The sequence below is a fragment of the Lepidochelys kempii genome, chromosome 9 (genome assembly GCF_965140285.1).
Source record: "Lepidochelys kempii isolate rLepKem1 chromosome 9, rLepKem1.hap1, whole genome shotgun sequence".
NCBI classification, from domain to species: domain Eukaryota; kingdom Metazoa; phylum Chordata; order Testudines; family Cheloniidae; genus Lepidochelys; species Lepidochelys kempii.
Genome location: NC_136388.1, coordinates 48,067,455 through 48,091,032, shown reverse-complemented (window position 1 = coordinate 48,091,032; position 23,578 = coordinate 48,067,455). Strand labels below are relative to the sequence as shown.

At 40.0% G+C, this 23,578-nt stretch overlaps 2 protein-coding genes across 8 annotated transcripts in view; one reads left to right on the top strand and one right to left on the bottom strand.

Annotated features, from left to right (window-relative positions):
• GIGYF2 (GRB10 interacting GYF protein 2) overlaps positions 1-23,578 on the top strand; it is a 148,694-nt gene that overhangs the window by 56,626 nt on the left and 68,490 nt on the right. For 6 of the 7 annotated variants that reach the window (XM_073360204.2, XM_073360202.2, XM_073360203.2 and 3 more), the window contains 2 exons: positions 1,912-2,023; positions 2,595-2,635. In XM_073360204.2, coding sequence (XP_073216305.1) covers positions 1,912-2,023; positions 2,595-2,635 — 153 coding nt within the window. Of the gene's footprint in view, positions 1-1,911; positions 2,024-2,594; positions 2,636-11,391; positions 11,478-23,578 lie in introns of those variants that run through there. The other variant, XM_073360207.2, reaches the window with a different exon arrangement.
• Positions 9,028-19,793, bottom strand: KCNJ13 (potassium inwardly rectifying channel subfamily J member 13). The gene is made up of 4 exons (XM_073360208.1): positions 19,705-19,793; positions 11,915-11,966; positions 10,811-11,298; positions 9,028-9,742 (listed from the first exon to the last, which is right to left on the bottom strand). The coding sequence occupies exons 3-4, from the start codon at positions 11,286-11,288 to the stop codon at positions 9,120-9,122; spliced, it is 1,101 nt and encodes a 366-aa protein (XP_073216309.1). The 5' UTR covers positions 11,289-11,298; positions 11,915-11,966; positions 19,705-19,793; the 3' UTR covers positions 9,028-9,119.

The following is a 23,578-nucleotide window of genomic DNA, read 5'->3' as shown; positions in this document are numbered from 1 at the left end:
ATTTGAGTCTTTGTGGACTGGGCTACAGACTTAGACTTTTTGTTGTTGTTGCTGTTTTCCTGCTCAAGTAAGAGGTCATAACTGAGGCAGCTTGACCCAGCACTGTGCTGCCTATTTATGAACTGAGGCATAGGGATGCTTCTCCTCTTTTTTTTCCATTTTCACTGCCATTTCACAAATATCTAGGCCATTGACAGTCTGAAATTCTATTTTAAAATATCTCTGAGTTGGGAAAATAAATTACAGCCAGATCAATTTTTACACACTGCTATTATGGCAGTTCTTAATACAATTTGACTACATGAACACTCCATGCTAATTTATTTGTGGTGAGGGGATTAGAGCCACATCTACTTTCTACTTAACGTGTATGGTGTGACTAGAGACCCCTGATTGCCTAGGAGATCTTGGTTCAGTTCTAAGCTCTGCTACAGATTTCCTGTGGGATCTTGGGCCGATAACTTAATATCTCTGTGCCTCAGTTCCCCATCTGTAAAATGGGGATAATACTTGCTTTGTCTTGTCTGTGTAGATAAGCTCTTCAGGGCAGAGACTCTCTTACTATATATATGTACAGCACCTAGCATATTGAGGCCTCTAGGTACTACTGTAGTACAAATAATAAGAGCAATGCTCCCCACTTCCATTTATAGTGTTTTGAAAAACGCCATGTTTTTTGTCCTTTTCCTCTATCTTTGCATTAGAGAGGCTTCTGTACTCTTCATTCTGCCTTTGAGATATCAGATAGGCCTTGTGTTCTGTGCTTTGTCTATTCCACATTACATCAAGACTGTCAGCCTCAGGTACTCTAGACTTCTCTTTCACTCCACTTCCATAAGAAAATAGGGAAGGTTGGAGAACTTGGCCACAGGAGAGTCAATTAGGGGGCAAGCTAGGGTTGAACAAAAACAGTTAACTTATTTATAAACTCATTTTGCCCTTTCTGCACTAGGTACAGTCTGTTTACAATCATATTTGCTAAAACATTTTCTAACACATACAATGCAACCAGTTTTTTAGTCAAGACATGGCTTCAGTATCTTTGACTACCATATGACCGTTTGCTGTTAATCTTTTTTTCAGGGTAATGGCGCAAGCCTTGATGATCTTTTTCATGTATTCTGCATGTGTTCGTAAACTAAGTTTGTCTTTTTGGAGTATAATATAAGGCTAATGTGCTTCAGTGTCAATACTGCCAGTATTCTAGCATGCACTCTGTTTATACTGACCTATTGCATATTACCACATATTTATACACTTCAGTTTTCTGCTTCAGTTAGTTTCTTCTAGGTTTTTCTATAGCTCTGTAGAAACTGATTTGACACATCTTGATTATCTTTTCTGTGTGGTACTTATTACGTCTTTCTCTTTTGTGTAAAATCTGTTCATTTAATAATGGAACTGTTACATAATAGGCCAAGTTTCTTCTCTTCTTCTTCAGTCTGTGCTATTTCACCTCCTTTCCCCGTGTTCTGTGTAGCTCTTCTGTGCATTACTTGGTGTGCTGGACTATAACCAAGACTCCAATTACCTTATTTCCAAATTCCCAAAAGTTATTTCATGTTCACCTTAAACCTTCCCTATTTGGCAGCCTGTTAATTTGTCCTCCTTCATGCACAGCTCCAAACATGGTGATGAAGTATGGTGTACAAGCTTGTGAGAAATGATGTCTCTTGAAATGTAGATGTTAATTTCCAAAATCAGTTGCTTGGGAAATGTTTAGCTTTGAAATATTAAGTGAGTGGATTTAAACACCAATACTATTCTCACGAGATGGAGGAAAGACTTGCCTACTGTCAGGTTGCAGTGTCTCATTAAGGAGAAGATTATAAAATGAGGTTACATTCACATTAGAAAGGGGAAGTAAAGTTCTTCTTACAAACATTTTTCTTTGTTTTTTTGTCTTTGCAGGCAGAGGCCGAGGAGAAAGTGGTTTCTACCAAAGAAGTTTTGACGAAGTGGAGGGTGGATTTGGGCGAGGAGGAGGCAGGGAAATGCACAGATCTCAGAGCTGGGAGGAAAGGTAACAAAAGCCTAGATTTTAAAATATACTGTAGATGCACGTGCTTGGATCCCATGCTTGCACCCTTCATCCACAAAAGATATTTCAGAAAGGCTCTGTAGGAATATGTACTGGTTGATTGTCTTGGAATTTCTGAAGTGGAGACCATATAGTAATGTTGCTAGAATCCCGGCTGTTACAACAAAAACACTGTTCAAAAGCTTATATTGCTGATTACTTGTGGGCATGAACAGAGCACAGCTGTGAGAAACTGAGGTGTTCTAGAAACCGTCATTTCCATTGTAGCTATCTTTGGGAGAAAGTTTGTGTAGCTCTTGGAGAGAGGGCTCTTCTGTTAGTTTTAGCCTTTTGTCTGTTTGCAATGCATTAAGCCTAGATTTTTAAAGGTATTAAGATGCCTAAAGATCTAGATAGGCTCCTGTTGGCATTTTCAAAAGTATCTGGGCACGGAACTACCCTTAAAATTTTGGCCCCATAGCTCTAGTGAGAGAGAGGAAATGTGCGAGAGTTGCACCTGAAATGATGGCAAGCGTCCAAAGCCTTGTTTGAAACTTTTATTCTGCCTTTCTAGGGGAGACAGGCGGTTTGAAAAACCAGGGCGAAAAGATCCAGGTAAGATATTGTTAATATATATGTACATATGCCATACTAAACCTTATGTTCCTGGTCTACTACTTTATGTAAGGTTCATGTACCTGGGTCCAGACTCCTCTAAAATGCGCTATCAAAAAGTTCCTTAAAACATTCTTTAAGCTCTTGCTTGTTCTTGCTTTGTTTGAGTCCTCTTCATCAGGAATTCCTTGAGGTTCCCATCTTTATATTGCTTCTGACAGAGAGCAGTTACACATTTTTGAAGTTGTAACAAATCCTCCACTTGAACTTCATCTGGAGCTTGCTGCTTACTTGGGGCAAGCCAGTCCGAACACACACACGTGTGTTCCATTCTTGGCACTAACTTCAATTTGGTTCTGAGGGCACATTCAAGGTGGCAGTGTTTGTCATGTAGATCCTGAAGTATATGACATCTGACTATCCAAGCAATTCTGTCCACCATACTTTTTGATGGATTTGCAATTAGTCAGGATGCTCTTGCTGTTTTTCTCTTGATATACCTTCTGGAACCTATAACAGAGTATTTTCAGTGAGAGGTTCTTGGCTGTGGAGCTCTTTCCTTTCACAGGAAATTAGTCAGAGCTATTGTCTAGCCCAGAGGTGGGCAAACTATGGCCTGTGGGACCGTCCTGCTGGCCCCTGAGCTCCTGGCCTGGGGGGCTAGCCCCCGACCCCTCCCCTGCTGCCCCCCTCCTCTGCAGCCTCACCGCGCTGCCAGCGCAACGCTCTGGGCGGCAGGGGGTGACCTCCTGGGGCAGCGCAGCTGCAGAGCCCAGCCTGACCTGGTGCTCTGTGCTGTGCGGCTGTCTCTCCTGGTGCAGCCGCGCTGCCAGACACCGGTGCTCCAGGCAGTGTGGTAAGGGGGCGGGGTTGGATAGAGGGCAGGGGAGTACTGGGGGTGGTCAGGGGTCGGGATAGGGGTTGGGGCAGTCAGAGGGCAGGGAACAGAAGGGTTGTATGGGGGCAGATGTCCTGGGGTGTGTGGGCAGTCAAGAAGGCGAGAAGGGGTTGGATGGGGCAGCTGTGGGCGGTCAGGGGACAGGGAGCAGGGGTCCGGGGGGGGGGGAAGGGGGGCAGTCAGGAAGGAGAAGGGGGTTGGATGGTATGGTGGTGGGCAGTTAGGGGTGAGGGGTCTGGGGGCAGTTGGATAGGGCAGGAGTCCTGTGGGGGGGGGCGAGAAGCAGCGGGGGTCGGATAGGGGGCCGGGCCATGCATGGCTGTTCGGGGAGGCACAGCCTCCCCTAATCGGCCCTCCATACAATTTCAGAAACCCTATGCGGCCATCAGGCCAAAAAGTTTGCCCGCCCCTGGTCTAGCTATTTTTAAGGTACAGTGGAAGAGGTACCGGTTGTCTTATTTGAAGTGTTATAAGCTAAGATGGCTTTTTGGTGAGTGGATGGGGAAGGCTTGGGGCAGAAAATACGTTGCCTGTTGGGAGGGGAAGTTTTCAGAAGCACAAAGGGCATTTAAGGGTCCAGTTACTGTAAGTCAATAGGACCTCAGTGTCTAACAGCCCTTTATCTCTGAAAGCCTCACCCCTTTAGGGTCAGTAGGTGTGTATTGCTAATTTTGCAAGGGTGCCATGGTGATAGGTGTCTTAAAAAAGGCTTGTAATCGCCATCTGATTTTCAAAGCCCTCTGAATCTCCTCTTCAGGTATCTGAATTGATTATCGTGTTGTCTTAAGGTTGCTTAATTTTTTGGTTCCTAAGGTTTTGGCTCAAAAGATAACAAAATTAAGCGAGGTGTCCCTGACTCTGCCCGACCTTCTTTTTTCTGTAGGAGACATTGCTCCTAAGAATGACCAATTAGGGTTCATTTAAGGTTGTCTACATCTAACTTCATCTCACAACTCTTCTGCCTCCCTGTGTCTTCAGTATTTAATCTCTCTGAAAAAGTGGGGAAGTTCAAAAGATTAGCCATTTTGAGTGTTTCTGCTGTGGTGGTAGTTAGGGGTTATGGTTTATGTTTTTGATATTCTAGTATGTAACTACAAAGTGGCTACTGTACTGTTGTTTTGCAGCTCCTTCCTTGGAAATCTGTGGAGGAACAAAACCCCAAACTAACTCCTTTAAACAGAGTAGAGAATTCTTCCAAAGGCAAATGAGGGTAGAAATGGCAGACTGGAGGCACTAGTGGCTACAACAATAACTTGATTTAATGAAATTACATTTATTTTAGCACCGTTTCATCCTGATGGATGTGAAAATACTTAGCAATTTTACCAAACTATGCACAGAATTCACTTCATTTATTAATGAAACCACAGCAGCAATTTAGCAATGCAGATTGACACTACATGTCACTTTAGGATGAGAAGCAGATCTCTTCTAAGTGAAATGGCACGAGGAATTTAGGTATGCAGGATGTAATTACCCTAGCTGGAATTATGCCAGGATTGATGCTCCTCTTCCTACAAAGCATGTCTTCGGATCTTTAGTAACCACAAGTGGTCAAGACCGTGGCTTTGTATCTCATCTGAAAGAGTGTGTCCCCCAAACAGATTTCTGAGTTATTGCCTTTAGTATTTACTCAAAGGGAAGAATGCCAACTACCAGGTCATTGACAGAACTTGCTGCTGCACCTGTTTTCTTTCACATCTCTTTCTGGTACTGTTCCAGTCTGATCCTGTTTAGCTTGTGAGAACAGACAGGATCACATCATGAGGTAATATGGCTGAAGGCCATATTTGTAAACTGTTCAGATTTTTGATATAAAATACTCTCAGGGTTTTAACTATATCCACTTAGATTTGCCTGTCACTCCTTTAAGGATTTGTGTGTCCGGGAGAAGGAAAATCTTGACTTCTTTCCTTTGTCTCCTAACCAAAAAGGGCTGGTCAATGATGATTTGGTTTGATTTCAACCTTGGTCAGTAATGGAAAAAGTCACTGCTATGTAATGGTCCTCTAGTGGCTTATGTAAAATGATTTGAGGTTAAAAGGATCCTAGTTTCACTTCCTAGTGGACACATTCCTATCACAAAATAACAGTTTGCACTGTTAGCAATCTTAGCAAAGAGGTGAAGGACTGAATTGGCATGAAAGTAAATTTATTACCGAGAGATGCTCTCTCAAGTTCAGGGATGAAGTTCGTTAGAAAAGGAGTGCAGTGACTGGTTACCATTATCCATGCTAAACCTGACAAGGGATTTAAGTTCTCAATTTTGCACTTTCCACCAACAGCATCTTCTTTGCCCAAACCAACCAATAATAGTGTGTTCTCCAATAAGGCCTTTGCGTGTTCTCTGACCAGATATTCACTGAATCACCAGCTCTTCGTGTCCCTCTGTGTTGTGGGTAGTCAAAATATCATAGATAAGTAGGAACTAGAAAGCAGGCAATAAACCACTCTAGAATATTTTGGTAATTCAGAAATCATGGGACCCCAGGAAAATATCTGAGTTAAAAAAAAAAAAAATAAGAAACCCCGTACAAATCGCCCAATAAATAGGATTAATTTTCACATGCTTTATAATTAATTGATATACTGCTAATGATCACATTCTTTAGCATTCAGAATGTGTTTTCCAGTTGATGCGATCAATTCACAAACTGAACAGCAACCCTCAGTCTTGGTATTGATATTCAAGGCAAAGATACACTATTCATTGCAGGAATTACTATGCAAATTGCCATAGACCCTGTGGCTTTCAGCCAGAAATACCCAAAAATGCTTCTCAAAGGCTTAGATTATTTGCCAATTAAACAAGTCATATGTTAGATCACTGACATCTAGAAAAATCACACAGAAAGGCAAATGCCAGTCCAGTTTTTACACAGCCTCTGATCTTAAACAAGTCCATCAGTTTCCAAGCAGGAATAGTGATCAGGAAATACATGTTTTACTGTTAACACGTTACAAATGTTTATGATTTACAAGACACTTAGAAAGTCAGCGTTAAATGTGGCAAATAGATTTCCATCTGAGTGCATGTTTATGCCTGTCATGTGAGGAATACTTGAATATTAAAAAAAACATGCTTAATTATTTTCATGAACATTTTTTACCTCTTTTAAACTTGTTGCTTTTAAAAGTTAAAAACAGAGCTATAATGAATGGTTTAAAATAGAATAGTTTTAACGACTGAAGATGTAAAATTCAAAATACTCAGTACAATATAGTCAGAATTACCCTGACTCTAAGGATCCTTATGTTACCTGGGTATGTCCATAGCTATGGTATGGTCTCACCAGTCAATGTCCTTAGTATAGACCGAGATGTATTATTACACTCCTGAATTGCAGAATAATTGAGTTATACAGGATTATGTGACTTAAAGTGGAGAATTGTCAATATATGTAAAGAAGCTCCTTCCTCGTGTTTGAACTATTTATACTTTATTCCATGCTTAATGAAGTATTTACAGTACAATTTCTTGTTCTGCTGCTGCTTTTTAAGGGTTGTCCTCTGTACTTTTAGGATATTGGTTTGGGGCTTAAAAATAGAAAAGGATAAATATAGCACAACCACCCCTCATCACCACCACTTTCCATATCTTGGGGGCGTGGCCAATAATGTTATGAAGAGAAACAGCTGAACTTTCAAGTGCACGTGCGAGACCAACTATGAACATTGAGGGCAAAGGCAATTTAATGTATTAATACAAGATGGTGTTTGGTGTTACTGTACAGGCACTACAGTGGGCTAAAATATGGTTCCATTATACTGAGAGTGAAAGACAGAATACTGAAAGTATCCATTCTCTATAATAAAACCAGCCCTTGAAGCCTGGAGAATTGTAGGGAAGGGATATGGAAACATTTTCAGATCAATGAAGTATTTTTGAATTCAGAGATGGCCACCTGCCCTCCAGTTCTGCATGGACCTCCTTCTTCCTCTGGTACATAACACATTCCTGTGACAACTACAACAATAGTTAACATGGAAAAGTAATAATATTTTAATATCTCTTTAGCTGTCTTTTTAATAGAAATTACCTTCTGGAAATGAGGTGCAGCTGGCACCTTATGACAAAACAGCTATCCTACCAGGTTCTCCGTGACCAGAGCCTGACAACCTCTGTACTTCTGGGTTTGAAAAAAAGACTCTCACTAGACAGTGCCCTCCTAATATGGCTTCAGACTATATACCCTGCTGTTGGTCACTTTACAATAAAATCAGCTCCAGTGTGTAAACATAGTTTTGTCTAAATTGCCTAGTAGTGGTTATGCCACATTTATTGCTGGGAAAAGTCATTTAATTATCCTTGAATGGCAACATTTATTTTGATGGTAACTGTTGGTTGTTTCAGTCTGAATACAGAATAGCTATTTTAAAGCCACATTCCATTGCTGAGAAGCTGTGAATTGACAGCAAACTGTCCACTTAACTGTTAGCCCATTTGATCATAATAGAAATTGTTGCATATAGGAGCACGGTTCTTTCTTCTTGGTATTCTTACGAGGCACTCCTGGCAAAAAAAGTCCCATGAATAAGCACTTGTTTCAATTTTTTTTATTTTAAAATTAATTCAAATGTGTCTGATTTTGTAGATATGATTTATCTATATGCTGTGTGTACAGATATAGATATTTATATTAAAAAACATAAAATATAAATGGATGCAGTTCTTGGTAGATATAGTGCATCCTGTGGTGCCAGAACTACTCGAAGTGTAAGATGTGCAAAGCTGAGAACACATAAAATTTCACTGTGCCAAGAGACATGAAAGAACATGAATTGCTGTATAACAGTCTGTTTTCTACTGCTGAAATAATTTATTAAATGTTTCCAAATATGAAAATATCTCCACTGTAGCATGTGTGTCACATATATACACTTCAGGATTTTTGGCACTTGCTGTCTTCACAGACCTGTCACAGAGATATTGTATTCCCTTCTGACCTGGTGGAATGAAGAACTGCAGTCAGTACTCTTGATTTCACGTAATAAACAAGTACATCTGGAATGCATTTCACTGCCACTGAAAAGACTGTCAATGGTTTTAGTAGGATGTTCAGTCATCTGAAAATTGATGTAACCATGTACCCAGAAAGTTTTAATGTAAAAGGGTTATAACAATCTTGGAACTACCTCATTGCTGATCCCCAAACTAGTGTAATTTAACCCCAGGTTAGTTTTAGATTAGGTCTTCCATTGTACTGTTGCTGCATATTTTGACGTAGTGTCCTACCCACATACCATTTAATTAGGTTTTGGTCAACTGTGGGAGTCTGAAAGTCTCACACTTCAGGGTCAGTGCAGTTTTAATCATAGTCTAGTGAATTCAGCAGGTAGCATTAGTACTTTCCCACAACTTGTAGTGTGGTACTTGTCCCTGACGTTCTATTCTGTGCAGTTAAAACAGCTTCTCATCAGTTTACATGTGCACTTTATGCTTTTTTACTCTGCACACTATACTGCAATCAAAAGGATGGAGAAAAGAGAGAGCACAAAAGAAAATAGGGGGGAAAAGGAAGGCTGGAAGTTTAACCTGAAAGTTTAATGTAATTAAAAAAAAAAAAAAGGCACCAAGTCCAAATTCTATTCTATCAGACCGGTCTCAGAAATCTGGAAGCTGTCAGTGTGCTGTCCATTGATGCGGATCTTCATGTCAGTCCTCTTTGGACTCTTAGAGTCTGCTGCAGCTGGGAACTCTGGAATAGTCTTTTCAAAATTCTCCATCTTGATCTGATATTCCCCTTTGGCACCTCGGGCCAGCATAGAAGCAAAGCGATGGTGTAGAATGATCTCACATGGGAGGTAGGATGTCCTCCTTTGACACGTTTCCCCTGTTCCCTCCTGCATTGCTGAGAGGAAGACTACTAGCTCAAAATGGCGAGGGGTATCCCCTTGGAGGAGAACACCTAGAGGACTAGATGGGGTAATGGAGTGGTAGTAGGTCAGTGGAAAGATAAAGAATGGACACTCCTCAAACGTGATACTGTCCAGGTGGAAATCCACACTAGTTTGATGCAGCTGACCATTCTCCTGTTCTTGGTAAAGAATAGCTGAAACCCGAACGCTGGTGAGTGGGCTGGGACGAGTGTTGGCCACCTGGAACATAAGGTATGGCTTGCCCTCTGTGTGTGCCACTACTGCAGAATGAGTAAAGCGGATGGAGAAAGCTCGATTCTTTGGACGGGCAATCTTTGCCACAAAAGCACCTACATAACAGGAAAGAATGAATTAACTATAATCATGATGGTCAGGTTAGTTTCTTACTTGTCCGCAAGTTGTATGGAATGGCCCATGAGAAAAGGAGGAGGCTTAGTGGGATGGACATACTGTTAACTATCCTCAGACTGCTTGATTTCAAATTATTAGATCTAGTCTACACATAGTACAGCTCCCATCATACCAAAAGTTGCTGGCACCAGTTTCTATTCTCAATTTATTAATAAAATAAATCCACTTTTTTTAAAGAGCCGTGGCTTTTTCCATGAACTTTTTTGTCTCCACAATCTGTTAGCATGTGTAAAACAGTAATATTTGGAGAATGAGGGTGCAGTTGCAGAAAGAGATGTGATCCTTGATTGATGAAGATCCACTCCTTGAACTGGCTATGGTATATAATTGTGGTCTTTCGTTTAATGAAACTGTTTAAAATACAGTACACTAACCTTTTGCACAGTATACTATATTTGTCTAAAATTATTCCATAGTTCAGCCATTTTAAGTAACTTTAAACTAAGTACCACTGGGATTCTAAAGTGTTCTTGGGTGTTGGCTACCCATGGATACTTAACAATAAAGTGAAGGGGGGTAAAAAAAAATTTAGCCAGTTTTAAACAAACTAGCTAAAGTTTTGGGTAAACCTGTGAGAGTCTGTATCAAAACAAATGGATTTAAACCTCAAATTAATGAAAGGTTGGAAGAAAGAAGTTGATAGAGGAAGATGGAGGAAAATAACTCGTTGGAAGTGTCAGGAGAGGAGCTGCCGTAAAGAGCAACACTTTCTGGTTTCCAGTACAAATCCTGAAATACTGTTGTTCAAGTGCCTCTCCTTTTTATAGGTCTTTAACTGCTTAAAAGGAGTTGGATTATAATTGACAGCTATAAAGCTGTTTTGAAGTTGAAATTTCAGTCTTGTTGTTCTTTTAGTAACTGGCCCTACTCCTTTTATGTCCCATCTGGAAGCACTCATAATGAGATTAAGAATTTTACCAAATCTACTCCCTATATGTGGTTGAAAGGACCTACCCTATTTAAAATTGTGAAATAAACCTGATTACCTGTGATGAAGGCCTCCAACATGAGCCCCAGGACCATCTGTATGGCAAGCAGGGCGATAGCACTAGGACAGTCCCCACTTGGGAACATAGTGCCATAACCAATAGTGAGCTGTGTCTCCAGGGAGAACGAGAAAGCAGCTGTAAAGCTGGTGACGTACTTAACACAAATGGTGTGGTTGTCAGGTGGGGCATCATGATCCAACTCCAGGTCCCCATTCATCTCAGCCAGGAGGTACCAGAACACTGCAAAGACTAGCCAGTGGATGACAAAAGAAGCAGCAAAGACTAGCATCATCCATCGCCAGCGCATGTCCATTAGTATTCCCCAAGCATCTCGTAGGTATGCCAGACCTTTCTTTTGGGTCCCATCAATCTGTAGTGTGCTGTGTCCATCTTTAGTCACCATCCTCAAGTGCCTTTGATCCAGGAGGGGGGCACTAGATTTGGTGGTGTTGCTGTTTATCATATCTGATCTCATCTTCTGAAAACTAAAAAGAGAAAATTAATTAAGCTCCTGCATATTTGTATTTCAGCTAATCTTCACAGATTCTGGCACATCAGCCAGGGACCAAATACTACCTGCACCCAACAAAGGATGTCTTAAACATTGCAATCCAGAGAAGATTGATTTAGGAGTTTTGGAGTGGAATTTATCACTGCTTTTGTGGTAACGATTAGCTAAAAAAGACTAAGTTAAACATCAGATTACTTTTAAAATTTCCCCTACCTAGTCATTTAAACAGAGTTGTCATATTCCCCCCCCCCATTTATATTTGGGTCAAATACCTGTGCTAATATGGCAGATCGGCAGCTGTAGCACTGCAGCTTGTGTGGAAAACAGACTTTAATATTTTACATCTGTGATGATAGCAATTAGATGTTGAGATTCATCTTAGCAAAGCAATATAGCAATCTAAAGAATAATAAAAAGCTAATATTTAACTACAGTTCTTCCCCTTATCTGCTTTCTTGGGGAAGGCTGTGTCTCGCCACCTCACTTCTATAATTCAAAAATTTCCTCACAGATGTTCCTGACTTTCTGCCTCTTTAAAATTACCTTTACCTCTACCAACCGTATTCTCTTATTGACTAGAATTTTGGTACCTGGGGGAGAGCCTCTTCTGCTGAACGTACTCAGGCCACTGCTGATGTTAAGCTGTATTAAGAAGGGGATAGAGAATAATACGGAAAATATTATGCCATTATATAAATTGATGAGAAGTTCTCCGCTTAAATACAGCATCCGTTTTGGTCACTTTAACTAAAAAATAAAACCCTCCAAACCCCACTGCAACAACAGGAGGGAAAAAAAAAATTTAGAGAAGTTCATGGAAATTTTTAAGTAAAGGTGAAGTTGCATATGAGGGAATATAAAAGTCAAGAGCCAAAAATTGCAAATTGTGTGCCTTATACTCCTACATTCATGTTTAGGATCTTAAGTAAGAATAACCTTTTTTTTCAGAGGTGCCGAGCACCTTCAGATCCTATGGACTTGACTGGGTGCTGTAGATGTTCAGCTCCTCTGATAAGCAGTTCGTTAGGAGCTGAACTGTGGGCACCTAAGTTTAAAAACTTTTGGCTTAAGAGACTATTACACTTGAATAGAAAATTAGTTTTATATAAATACTGAATGGGAAAGAAATCCTATTGGGAGCTCCTATTGCTAGTTAGCTCTTCCCATAAAACAAGAACACACACAATTAAAAGCCATCAAATAAAAAACTCTGGTTTTTAATCCATTGCATTAATTAATGATGACACTCACTGCCACTAGCTAGTGTAGAGGCAAATTGATTTTGAAGAAATAAACAGAGTTAAGCAGTTTCTCTTTATACAAATGCTTCAGGTCATAAAGATGTATAAGAGAGGATGTGCAATTAAGTGGGTTATGAAGATTCACACCTTTTTCTGAAGGCCTTGCCACTGTACATACCAGGCTAAAGGGATCATTGGCTTAGTCCAGTATGTCAATTTTTATATTCACATTAGTAGCCACCAGCCTTAGTTTGAATACCTAGGATTTGACCTGTTCATGGTAAAATGAGGACTGTTTTAACAAAGATAGAAATGACTATCTCCTATTTGATCAATGGCATATTGATCCTGGAATTGGTCCTGTAACTCATTTGATTTATGAGTTTATAATTTGTTCTGGATATAAAATCTTCATATGTAGATTTAAATATGATCATTACCATATCCTGGTGAGCATCGTGAATAGATCTTTTACTGTCTTCTTTGCTTGTGGTGGTGGGTTCCCCATACATACAAATATGTTTTACTTCTATTTGGAACATGCATCCAAGGGGCTTGAGGAATAACCGATGGTTTGAGTAGGATCTTGGGGCTTTTTTCCACCTTTTTATTCTCCATTCTCCTATTAATTACAGTTGTTTCCTTATCTCCTGCAGTGAATATGCCACAACTATATAATGGCTAAGATCAGGTGGTTTTTTTTAATGATTCTAATAGTTTTTTGAAATACAAGACAGACACAATGGGCGAGGTAATATCTTTTATTGGACCAACTTCTGTTGGTGAGAGAGACAAGCTTTTGAGCCACACAGAGCTGCTTTTCAGGTGGTCTTTATATTTCTGAAAAACAAGGCAGAATTTTCTTAAATAATGCGCCACTCCTTCCGCCGTGCACAGAGCATGAGTAACGATCTGCTGAGTCAATCATTGGGAGTGCTGAGTACAGTCTACTCTGCTAATAACCCTAATCCTGGCCTCCACGGACTGCCCTCCACTGAGGCTATTCAGTCTATATTAGTTCAGTCTTTGGGGTGCTCCACAGCTCTGCAAGAATACAGTTTCTGGTCTTGCAGCAGTGATAGGAAATCACAAAGTAAACAGAGTAAAATCTTCGAAGTGCTTTAGGTACCACGAATCAGCTTTACTGGTCCGAAGAGCTGAGTGTTGCATTAAGACTCAGAATGGCCTTGTTTAGTGCCTTGAGGGGGATTATAGAATGAGTATTATGGCTAGTCGATAGGAATGATGGGACTGTGTGCAGAACAAATTGGAGCCAGTGCCTCTTTATCATCTTAGATTCTTGGAATAAGCTGCGGTCTTGAGAAACATGTACTCGATTACTTGGAAGGAAGATGAATATGTGTAGACCTTTGGGACCTTATGCCTTTGGGATAAACCATATGAGTTCTTGGAGGAAAACTTTTTGTGTAAATTGTTATGGCGTCTGGAGGGCAGTTGTTATGGCATGTTTCACGAGTAGTTTGGGCAATAGAGTACAAAGCAGAGCAGAGCTACTCCTTAGAAAAAACTAAATCTAGTAGTGACAAGCAATAACAGGAATCCTCAGAGTATTATATACCCTTACAAATATAGAATAGTTTTTTCGGGTTCATTTTCCTCCCCCATATTCTGATAAAACAGCACACTACAGTAGAGCACTGTCATTTCACTACAATGCAGAGCACAATCAAGATCAGTTTGAAGCTCGGTTGATACAGCGACTTGATTATTTGATTACTACTAATGGTTTATTAATATTGATTTCAACCTCTCCTGCATCCAGCTTTCTTCATTACATCAAGTTGTTTCGGACATTTTCTATTAGTGAAATTCCAGTACTGTAACAATCTTGAAGGTATTTCAGAATGAAAGAATATCATCTCCATCTTTATTAACCTAAGCAGTGCTTTTCACAGCAGTCTCTTATCAATGTCACTTCAGACTTTAACAGTGAGATTGTCCTGGTGAGGAGGATAGGCTGCTGCTGTAGTCCCATTTGGCCTGGAAAAGTAGTCCTTTCTGTGGTAGTGATTATAGTGTCAGGTCACTAATCAGTGGTGCAGTGAATAATTTTAAAGTACATGACTGAGACTCCATATTTAATGTTTATTAAAAAATAACAACCAGGAGGGTATGAACCTATTGTGTCTTAAGTTAAATTAGATCACGGGACAAAGCTTCTTTGTTGGGATGGATGGAGAGTCCAAAAGTAGTGCAGCTGATTCAGGATGAGAGGAGTGTTTCAGGAGGAGGGGGGAAGCTAAACTAACAGGCTTAGGTTTTGAATTCTAAATCTAGGAAGTCTGAGGATTTCCTTTCTTCCCCCTTCCTCCCTGCAAGTGTTCTTTGAAAAGCAGATGCAACTTGAATGTATTTGAGAAGTCAGACGAAAGGTAACTGTTCACTCTCTACCTACTTCTCTCCTCTCCCCCTGTTATTCCCCCGCCTCTTTGTCAGATGATTTACATATTTTCTACTTTCCCTATTCATAGATTGATTAAATTATAAGATCAAGAGGAACCATTGTGAGCATCTAGTCTGACCTCCTGCATAACATAGGTCATAGGACTTCCATGGGTTGATTCCTTTTTGAACTAGATATCTTTTAGAAAAAAATCCAGTCTTGATTTTTAAAGTTTCCAGTGATGGAGAATTCACCACAACCATAGGTAAGTTGTTCCAATGGTTAATTACCCTTGCTTTAAAAAAAAAAAAAAAAAGTTGTTTCTAGTCTGAATCTGACTAGCTTCAACATCTGTCCATCAGATTTTGTTATGCCTTTGTCTGCTCTTGTTCTTGCCGGTTCTTATCTCATGAATCTGCTTGTCAGTTACAATCAGGACTTGCTGCCTCAAGACTAGAAGAGCTACTGCTACCAAAGAGATTTTTCTCAACGTCTTCCTTTGCATCCCCTTCCTTTGATATATTATTCCAATGTTTCCAGTCCTTCCTCTTATGTTACCTCTTACTTTTTTGAGAATTAAGTGATGGTTATTCAATCAGAAGTGTACATGGCATTGCTTCTTTCTCTTCTCCTTTTATTTCTTTTCTTTACCTCCTGTTCACCATCTTGTCCATTCCTCAATCCAGTTTCTCTGATAAATCAATTGAGTTGAAGCAAATCATAGCAGGATAGCTAGAGCTAACTTCTTTAAGCATCAAGGTAGTTCATGCTTTATTTTCTTTTCCATAGCAGATCCCAAGTGGCTTTTTAATTGAATCAGATTTTTTTCTGGTTCTTGGCTCCCTGATGGTTTGTCCACAATAAAGCCATCCTCTGCAGCTGATTAATACCACTTTAGCATACCCCTGATGTTCATGTAATCAGCTGCTACTTTTCACTATAGAGTTTAATGGTTACAAGAGTACATGGTCCTGAACCCCTATACTCTGCTTCATTTTGCCAGTTTGAATATATGTTCTTGTGCCCTCTGCTCTGTGGCTCTTCAGCTGAAGCAGTTTGGCTGTTTCATGCCACCCTGGTTTTCTAATCTTTCCCTTGCTTCTCTAGGCAGTTCATGCTCAGCCTCATTCCTGTGAACAGGAATATTCTGACACCAAATGTGTCTTAAGATTTGTTCTTCATATCTACACCCTGACCGAGGACATTGTACCAAATGCACTTTCAGGCTGTTCTCCTACAAAGGTTGTCACCACCTTGCTTTGTTGTTAAGGCTTTTGAATAGTTTCTCATTTGGATCAGAGTTCCAGCAAAACATTTTCAGAGTGCTACCCTAGCTTCCCACTCTCCATTACATCACTTGCAAATTCTATTTTAATTGACTTTGGAAAGCTTCTGAGGTAGATTGTACTGTTTGGAGTCTAGTTGGTGTTCACAACAAACTGGTGTAAGGAGAAAAAGGCTATGAAAGAAGGAATTTGCTAGGAGTAACTGCACAAAAGCTCACAGTTATCGTTCTAGTTAGCATAGACTTCAGTTTCCTTTTAGCTGTGTATTGAAGCATGATTCTGAGAATATTAGTGGAGTCCTATTGACTAATGTGCCACTGCTGTGAGGAGGTAAGTAAAATCCAAGCTTATATTACGTGAGCACAAATGACAAAAAAATGTTTTATACCTATTTCAGATTTAATTGGCATTTCTATAACTTAAGCAACGAGAGCTCATGTTTACTGTTGTTGAGGCTTTGTGCAATTCATGGCAAAATGAACCTAAATTCTGCAGTAAGGTCTCTAGATTCTGTGGCAGCTTCACTTAAATTTTAATTTAACAGTCTGCACAGCAGTGTCTGAGGTGTTTGACATTAAATCCAGTTTATTTAACGCAGTCCCCACACTTCGTATTTACTATAGATTTTTGTATTGGGAGTGCATAACTGCATCATAGAATTTGTCAGGGGAAGCTGGGAAGGGAACAGTTGGTGCTTTTGGCATCTGTGGGGGCACGGGGGCAGTTTGGTTTGTGGGATAATCACTTTAGCTGGGTGCTTGTGGTTCAACTATCAGTAGTAAAATTGCTGATATTTAAACATCAATGTTGTCTCTAGGTTTCTGTGTTAACACCCATTATGATGAATGTGGGCAGTTAGAATAATAGCTTTGTCATGTGAAGTTTCTTGCAGAATTAGGAAGGCAAGGTGTAAGTTTTTACAGTTGATTCACATTTTCAAGATTTAATTTGCACCTGACAGAGCTAAAATAACTTAATTTCTGCAGCACAGTTCTGTTGCAAGGCATAAATTCCAGGGCAGATGCCAAGGCCTGTATATTCTGTGATTCTGAGGCAGTTGTTGGAGGTAAAAAGGGAGAAGTAGCAAGATATTCTCCTGAGGTAAAGAAAGTGTAATACATGCACTGAATTTTTAATTAAATTTTAAACTGCTGAAAGACTTTGAGGTAAAATTGACGGTGGGGGTGGATGGGGGGAGGGGAGTTGTGTTTACATTACAATGTAAACCAAAAGCAAGCCTTATTGATTGAGATTTTGACTAGCTCAATATTGATATGCTACTGTACTGCTTAAAGCTGTTAGACCATTATTTCAACCATTGATTATGAAGTGACATTTGAGTGCCCTATACTATGTGGTCTCCTTCAAGTTGTTAGAAAAGCCTTACCAAGAAACTGTTTAAACTTCATCCCATAAGGGAAATACTTGTGAAATCTCTTAGAGAGATCTGGATGCAAAGTCCTAAATAAAGGTTTATTATTGGGCACTGGGGGAGATCAGGAGAGTTAGGTGGGGACCAAGGAGCTGGTCCACAAACTCTGAACATTTGATATTTAATATCGGGATAAAATGGGCCCATGTTTACCTCTATTAGCTATCCATCTTTGTAACTTCACATTTTCTCAAATGCTTCCCCAGTCCTGTGTGCAGCAAACTATCCCAGTGACCTATATGAGATAACCAGTCATTTTCCAGACCAGTGCAATTCATGCCTGGTGGTAAATGCATGATGCTCCTAAATAGTTGCTTTCAAATGAACAAAACACAATCATGCTAGTTCATAGTGTGACACTTATTTCATAGGCACACTCAATTCGCCATTGACAGATCTTTGAAACTGACCTTAGTCATAAGATCATCATGTAAAGCTAGATGTTTACTGGGCTCTGATGAATGCAGTGGGAAGGTAGAAGGGTGAGAGGAGTTTGGTTTTCTGGAAAAGACCGTAACTAGAGAATCAGGTCGAACCACTATTTTTATTTGAACCAGAACTTAACCTGAACCATGGTTTTGTCCTATGTACTGAACCTGAATCAAAACTGAGCTGGAAAAAAAATGTGGGTTACTGGTGAAAATAAAGGTCCAGCATTTCTTAAGCTCAACATTTAAAAAAAAAAAAAACAACAACAAAAAAACTACTGCGATCTTATTTTCATTATAAAACAACAAAATAACAATTAGACATGTGATTGCAACCAGAAAGGCCTTCCCCAATATAATGAGAAAAGACTAGAAGAAGGCTAGCCCAGAAGAGTAGTGAAAGAGAGAAGTTTAGGAGCTACCTGCACAGCACATGAGAGAGCAGGGGGCCCAGAGATAGATGTACCATCTCTGGGTACATCTCCACAGCAAAAAAAACCCCCAAAAAACATAAATAAAAAACACACAAACCCACAGCAAGCCTAGGTTCTGAGACCCTCCCACTTCCCTGGGTTTCAGAGCCCCCACTCTGGCCTGAGCCTGAATCTCTACACTGCTATTTTTAGCCCCATGAGCCAGACCTGGACTCTGAGACTTGGTGCCACAGATCTTTTACTGCTGTGTAGACATACTTTGAGATTTCATCCTGGTAAGAGAAGTGGAATGCTCCTGGTCCCAGAAGTTAAAGATAACTCTTCAATATCGAGGAAAGATAATGGCTCCCCAACCTATCTCTGCCACAGACAGACGATCTCCCAGCCATCCCCAACCCCAGGGCAGCTCCTCCTGCCAGTTGCCCCACTTGAAGCAGAGCCGTTGCCTCAAACTCAAATTTATTCCTTTACCACAGAGGTCTAGTTTGGAAGATGGTATTTTAGTTTGCTCAAACAAATTGTTCATTTCGAAAATTGTTTTCTGACAACACAAGAACTAGGAAAACTCATGTACAGTTAAAAAGTAAATAAATGTTCAAAAATGAAGATAGTTTCAATAAATTTCAACTTTTTAAATTTTCTTCCATTCTTTTGGACTGAAATTTGGTTTGAACCAGTTCAGACCAGTAACCAAACCACTATTTATTTACTTTTAGTTGCTTGATCCAGAACTGAACCCAAACACACTGAATGCAACTGAACTCAAATCTGAACCAAATCAAAATAAATACCGGTTTGACTCTCTGGTCTTTTCCCATCCTCAGCAATAGTTGATTACCTTAGCTTCAGTTGTATGCATCTGCTGAGCATTGTGAAGTTTCCTTCCAATGCCCTTTTCTGCCAGGGTTCTTAATGATGGAAAGTTTGGCTTCCCTCTTATGCCACTGTGGGCATTATCAGTTAGAAAAAAGGTTCATATTTGAGAAGAATTACAGAAATATTTTGTTTAAGGTGATATTCCAGTAGGGAGCTTCAAAAGCAAAAGCGCTCTCAGCTTTCTTTACACAATGAAAATAATTTGCATTATGTTTTAAAAGTTAAAATTATGCTATTGTAAATAACTTTGTCAAAAAGGTAATTTTATCGTGTACTTACCAATGTCTTTGTAGCTTTTATCAGTGTGCAGGGGAAAGGGGGAGAGGTTTTGGGTCCAAAAAGTAGACTGCGGTAATCTTATGTTCTTGTCCCAGTACAGGCAAGAAACTTTCCACAATTTAGTTTGTAGGGATCTCTTCTTTAAAATGGGTTTACATGTCTCAATCCTCTGTTTATAATGCAGGGGGGGTTGGTTTTCATCTGAAGCTGATGTGATTGGTCATTTTGTCTGCAGGGGGGCCAATTAGCTCTGATCAGGTGGAAAAGAATGCTGGTTTGTTAGGAGGGCTTTCTTTATCCAACACAAACCCTAGCAGCCGAGGAGAAATCCTCAAGAACTTATTTGGAGAAGGGCTGCGTTCCCCCCTCCCACTAATCAGGATTGGTCTTTAGGTTTGCATAATCTTACTTAAGGTTTTACTTGGAAGTTCAAAGGGACAAAATTCCTCAGAACTTTTTCCTCCTATAGCTGCTTTAAAATAGGAAATGTTCTCTATCATTTTTTCCTAACTAAAGTCAAGCAGAATATATTTGGGTGGAGATGGGAATCCTTGTATTTGTACTCTTCCTGTGCTTCCTTACTTTCATTGGGTCTCTTACACCTGAGTCTTGTTAGCAAACGGTGTGGGCTCCACCTAACAGTGGATATTGGTGCAGCCTAGTCACAGTCACTGGAGACTGTAGATGATTTGTAGTCTAATGCTAGTCAGAAGATGTAGATCCTGCCCTTCCTGTTCCATCTCCATACTGCTCCTTTGTAAAAGTATTGAATTACTCATGGGATTTTCTTTAAACTGTGATGAAACTATGTAGATTAGAGGAAGTTTCTGTGGTTTGAAAATGTGGTGAAACTGATTCTGGACAATAAAATGCACCACTCATGCACTTACATTCTGGTGTCCCTCAAATTTAGTGTTGAGTAGAACAGCTGGCTAATTAAAACAATTTTAGCTGAAAATATGCCTGTGGTGTCCAGCTTCCAGCACCACTAAAATGAGCTGTGAGGATATCTTTGTGATGAAGTTCAGTGTTTTACATTTTTTTTCTTTGTTAGCTGCTGATGTGAGGACTTTGAGCGAGCGTCAGGCATAAGAGGATCTGAGAAACAAAGGCTGTGATTGTTTTCAGTAAAACTACTGAAGGCCTGCTGGGAAAATTATTAATGTAGACTTTCCTACTTAGGAAATGAAATCTCCCCCTCATGGTTTTTCCTTTTTTAAAAAACAAAAAATACAGAACATTAATTCTTTGTTTCATTAGTGCAGAACATTTTAATACATGTTCAGGCACAGCACCATAAACTCTGATAGACATGTTATGACCTCCAGGACAAGGGAAAGTAATTTAGCACAAGGGGGCACCCTCCACTCATGCCAGTGTGTAGGACTGTGATTTGTCCTTCACTTTCCTTACATATTGTAGCAGGATTGCACTTCCACTGTGACAAACTGGGTTTTTGTGGGGGGGTGGGTTTATTTTTATTTTTTTTTAATAAGACGACATATTTTGTAATGTAGAAAGCTTATGGTTCTGGTCACATGTTTCTGAACAGACCCTCCTTGAGTGGTTTGGGATACTAGCCCATGCTTAAGATGAACAGTTTTACTGGGACATACGTAGGAATTAGACCTGCTGCATTCCTCTTTCTTATTTTTATATTCTGATACATTAACTTCAGTGCCAGCAAATGTTCATGAATTTAGTGAAAAACAGACGACTTTGAATGAAATCCAGGAATCTTGCCAGGAAAATTAGTTAGAAACTGCACCTGAGGATGCTTGACTGGTAGGGCTTAGAAGGAGACAGGAGGTGGGAAGAGGAGGAGCTAAGACTGGGAATCTGGAGAGGCAGTATTACTTAGTGTTTAGAATTGGAATCTGGAGAACTGAATTTTGTGTCTGATTCGGTCACTGATTTACTGTATGACATTAGACGAATTACATTATTATTTAGGCTACTTTTTAATCATGGGTATTTTTGGTAAAAGTCATGGACAGGCCATGTGCAGTAAACAAAAATTCATGGCCCATGACCTGTCTATGACGTGTACTATATACCCCTGACTAAATCTTGGGTGCTTTTGGGGGTGCATGGTCATGGTGCTGGGGAAGAGGGGGTGGCCAGCGGCGCGTGTGCTGGGACTGCTGCAGGTGCTGAGGAGAGGGGGTCGGGTGGTGGCAAGTGGTGGCCTGAGACTGCCTCAGCAGCGGCTGCTTGAACTGCTTAGGCAGCCCTGGATCCAGCCACTACAGAAGTCACGGAGGTCTCAGAAAGTCATGGAATCCGTGACCTCCATGACAGACTCGCAGCCTTAATTATGATGTTTATATGTTTGTAGTCTAGTAGTGTTACGCCACTAGACTGTCCAGTGCTGTCCAGTTTTCTCTAGCTATAAAACATGCCTACAAATTACTGATCTCTGTAAAGTTTTTTGAGGTCCTCTGAAAGCTATAACAAGTGCAAAGTATTATCATAGTATTTATTAACTTCCCTTGGTGAGGAAACGAAAGAGCTGGGAAAGGGAGAGAGAAACATCGTACTGAATAGATATCGTCACCACCCACTCCCATCCCCCCAGTTCACCACTACCAATAATATTTCTGTTAATAATCCTGTTCCACTTTGAAAAGAATATAGACTATACATCTTGTGGAAAACTCATGACACTGTGAAAAGGAGTTGAAGTTATTTGCTGTTCTAATAGAAAATCCTCTACATAAACAAGTTATCAAACTGCTGGATTCCAGAATTCCAATCTTGTTCTTTGAGGTTAGTCACTTCGCTATTCCAAATTGCACAGCTGTAGACTTTATTGGCTGGATGCCTATTTGCTCTCTCTGAAGTTTTCCATAAACACCATTGCTGGCTTTGTGTCAGACATGAACACAGGTGCCCTTTTACTGCTCCTTCTCCTCAGGAAGTCCAGTCAATTAGTGCAAGGCAAGACCATAGATTACATTTTATTCTTTTCATCTTAGAAAAGCCATGGTCAAAACCTGACTGCTATACTAAGTAATTTCAACCCAGTAAGATGGGGTTCTGGGAACTGTATGTAAATTCAGTTTACTAGTACTGTGGAAAATTTGAACTTTATATAAATTGTATGTACATTTTTGTGTTGGATCCACGTTACTCCACATTTTAGTAACTTCACTGTTGTCACTTTTCTGAGGCTTTTTTCTGATCTTTGGTTGATTGGACTTTCAAAATGGAGCAGTGTCTCTTAGTAGAGCTAGATAGGGTTTAAGGTCATTTTTTGCCAAATCCTTAGTAGTTATCAGAGTCCTTAGTCCTTGTAGTCTGTCACTGCCTATTGACTGGCTTGTTTGTGTTGTCCTGGTACATGGAGACTTAAGCAAGATCGTGGTGTGTTCCCTTTACTGTTTAATTGAGGAGCGTGGCACCAAAGCAGTCACATAATGTCACCATCTAGATCTGCTTTTATAGATGCTTGGAAAGATACCAATAGCAGAATTCTAAAGATTATGCTTTTCTCCACTATACATAACATTTATTCCTGAACACGCTTTCCTCATCCCTAAAACACAGGTACTGCACTAGAAATTCAAGACTGTAAAATCATCACCTCCTTTCTCCAAGGTCATTCTAGTGTCATCCTGTCCTTGCAAGCAGGCCTAAAACATGCACCAGATCATGCCTTGTCAACTCTTAGGTGTTGTGCATTTCGAGCAATGTTAGAAATAGAAATTGGATTTCTCGTAAATTAATAATGGAGAACTTAACAAGAGTAGTGCTGTGTCAGTATTTGAAAACAGAACCATTACTTTTCTTAAAGCAATGGGCAGGAAAACTGTCATTTCCTTGACGACAGTTTTAATCAAGAGAGTGGCTGGAACCAGTAGAATGATAAATA

Bases quoted from the DNA above. Each gene is read 5' to 3' on its own strand.
- KCNJ13 (XM_073360208.1), bottom strand. From the start codon at position 11,288: ATGAGATCAGATATGATAAACAGCAACACCACCAAATCTAGTGCCCCC. The intron at 9,743-10,810 runs GTAATCAGGTTT...CCTGTTATGTAG, and splicing joins GTTGGAGGCCTTCATCACAG to GTGCTTTTGTGGCAAAGATT.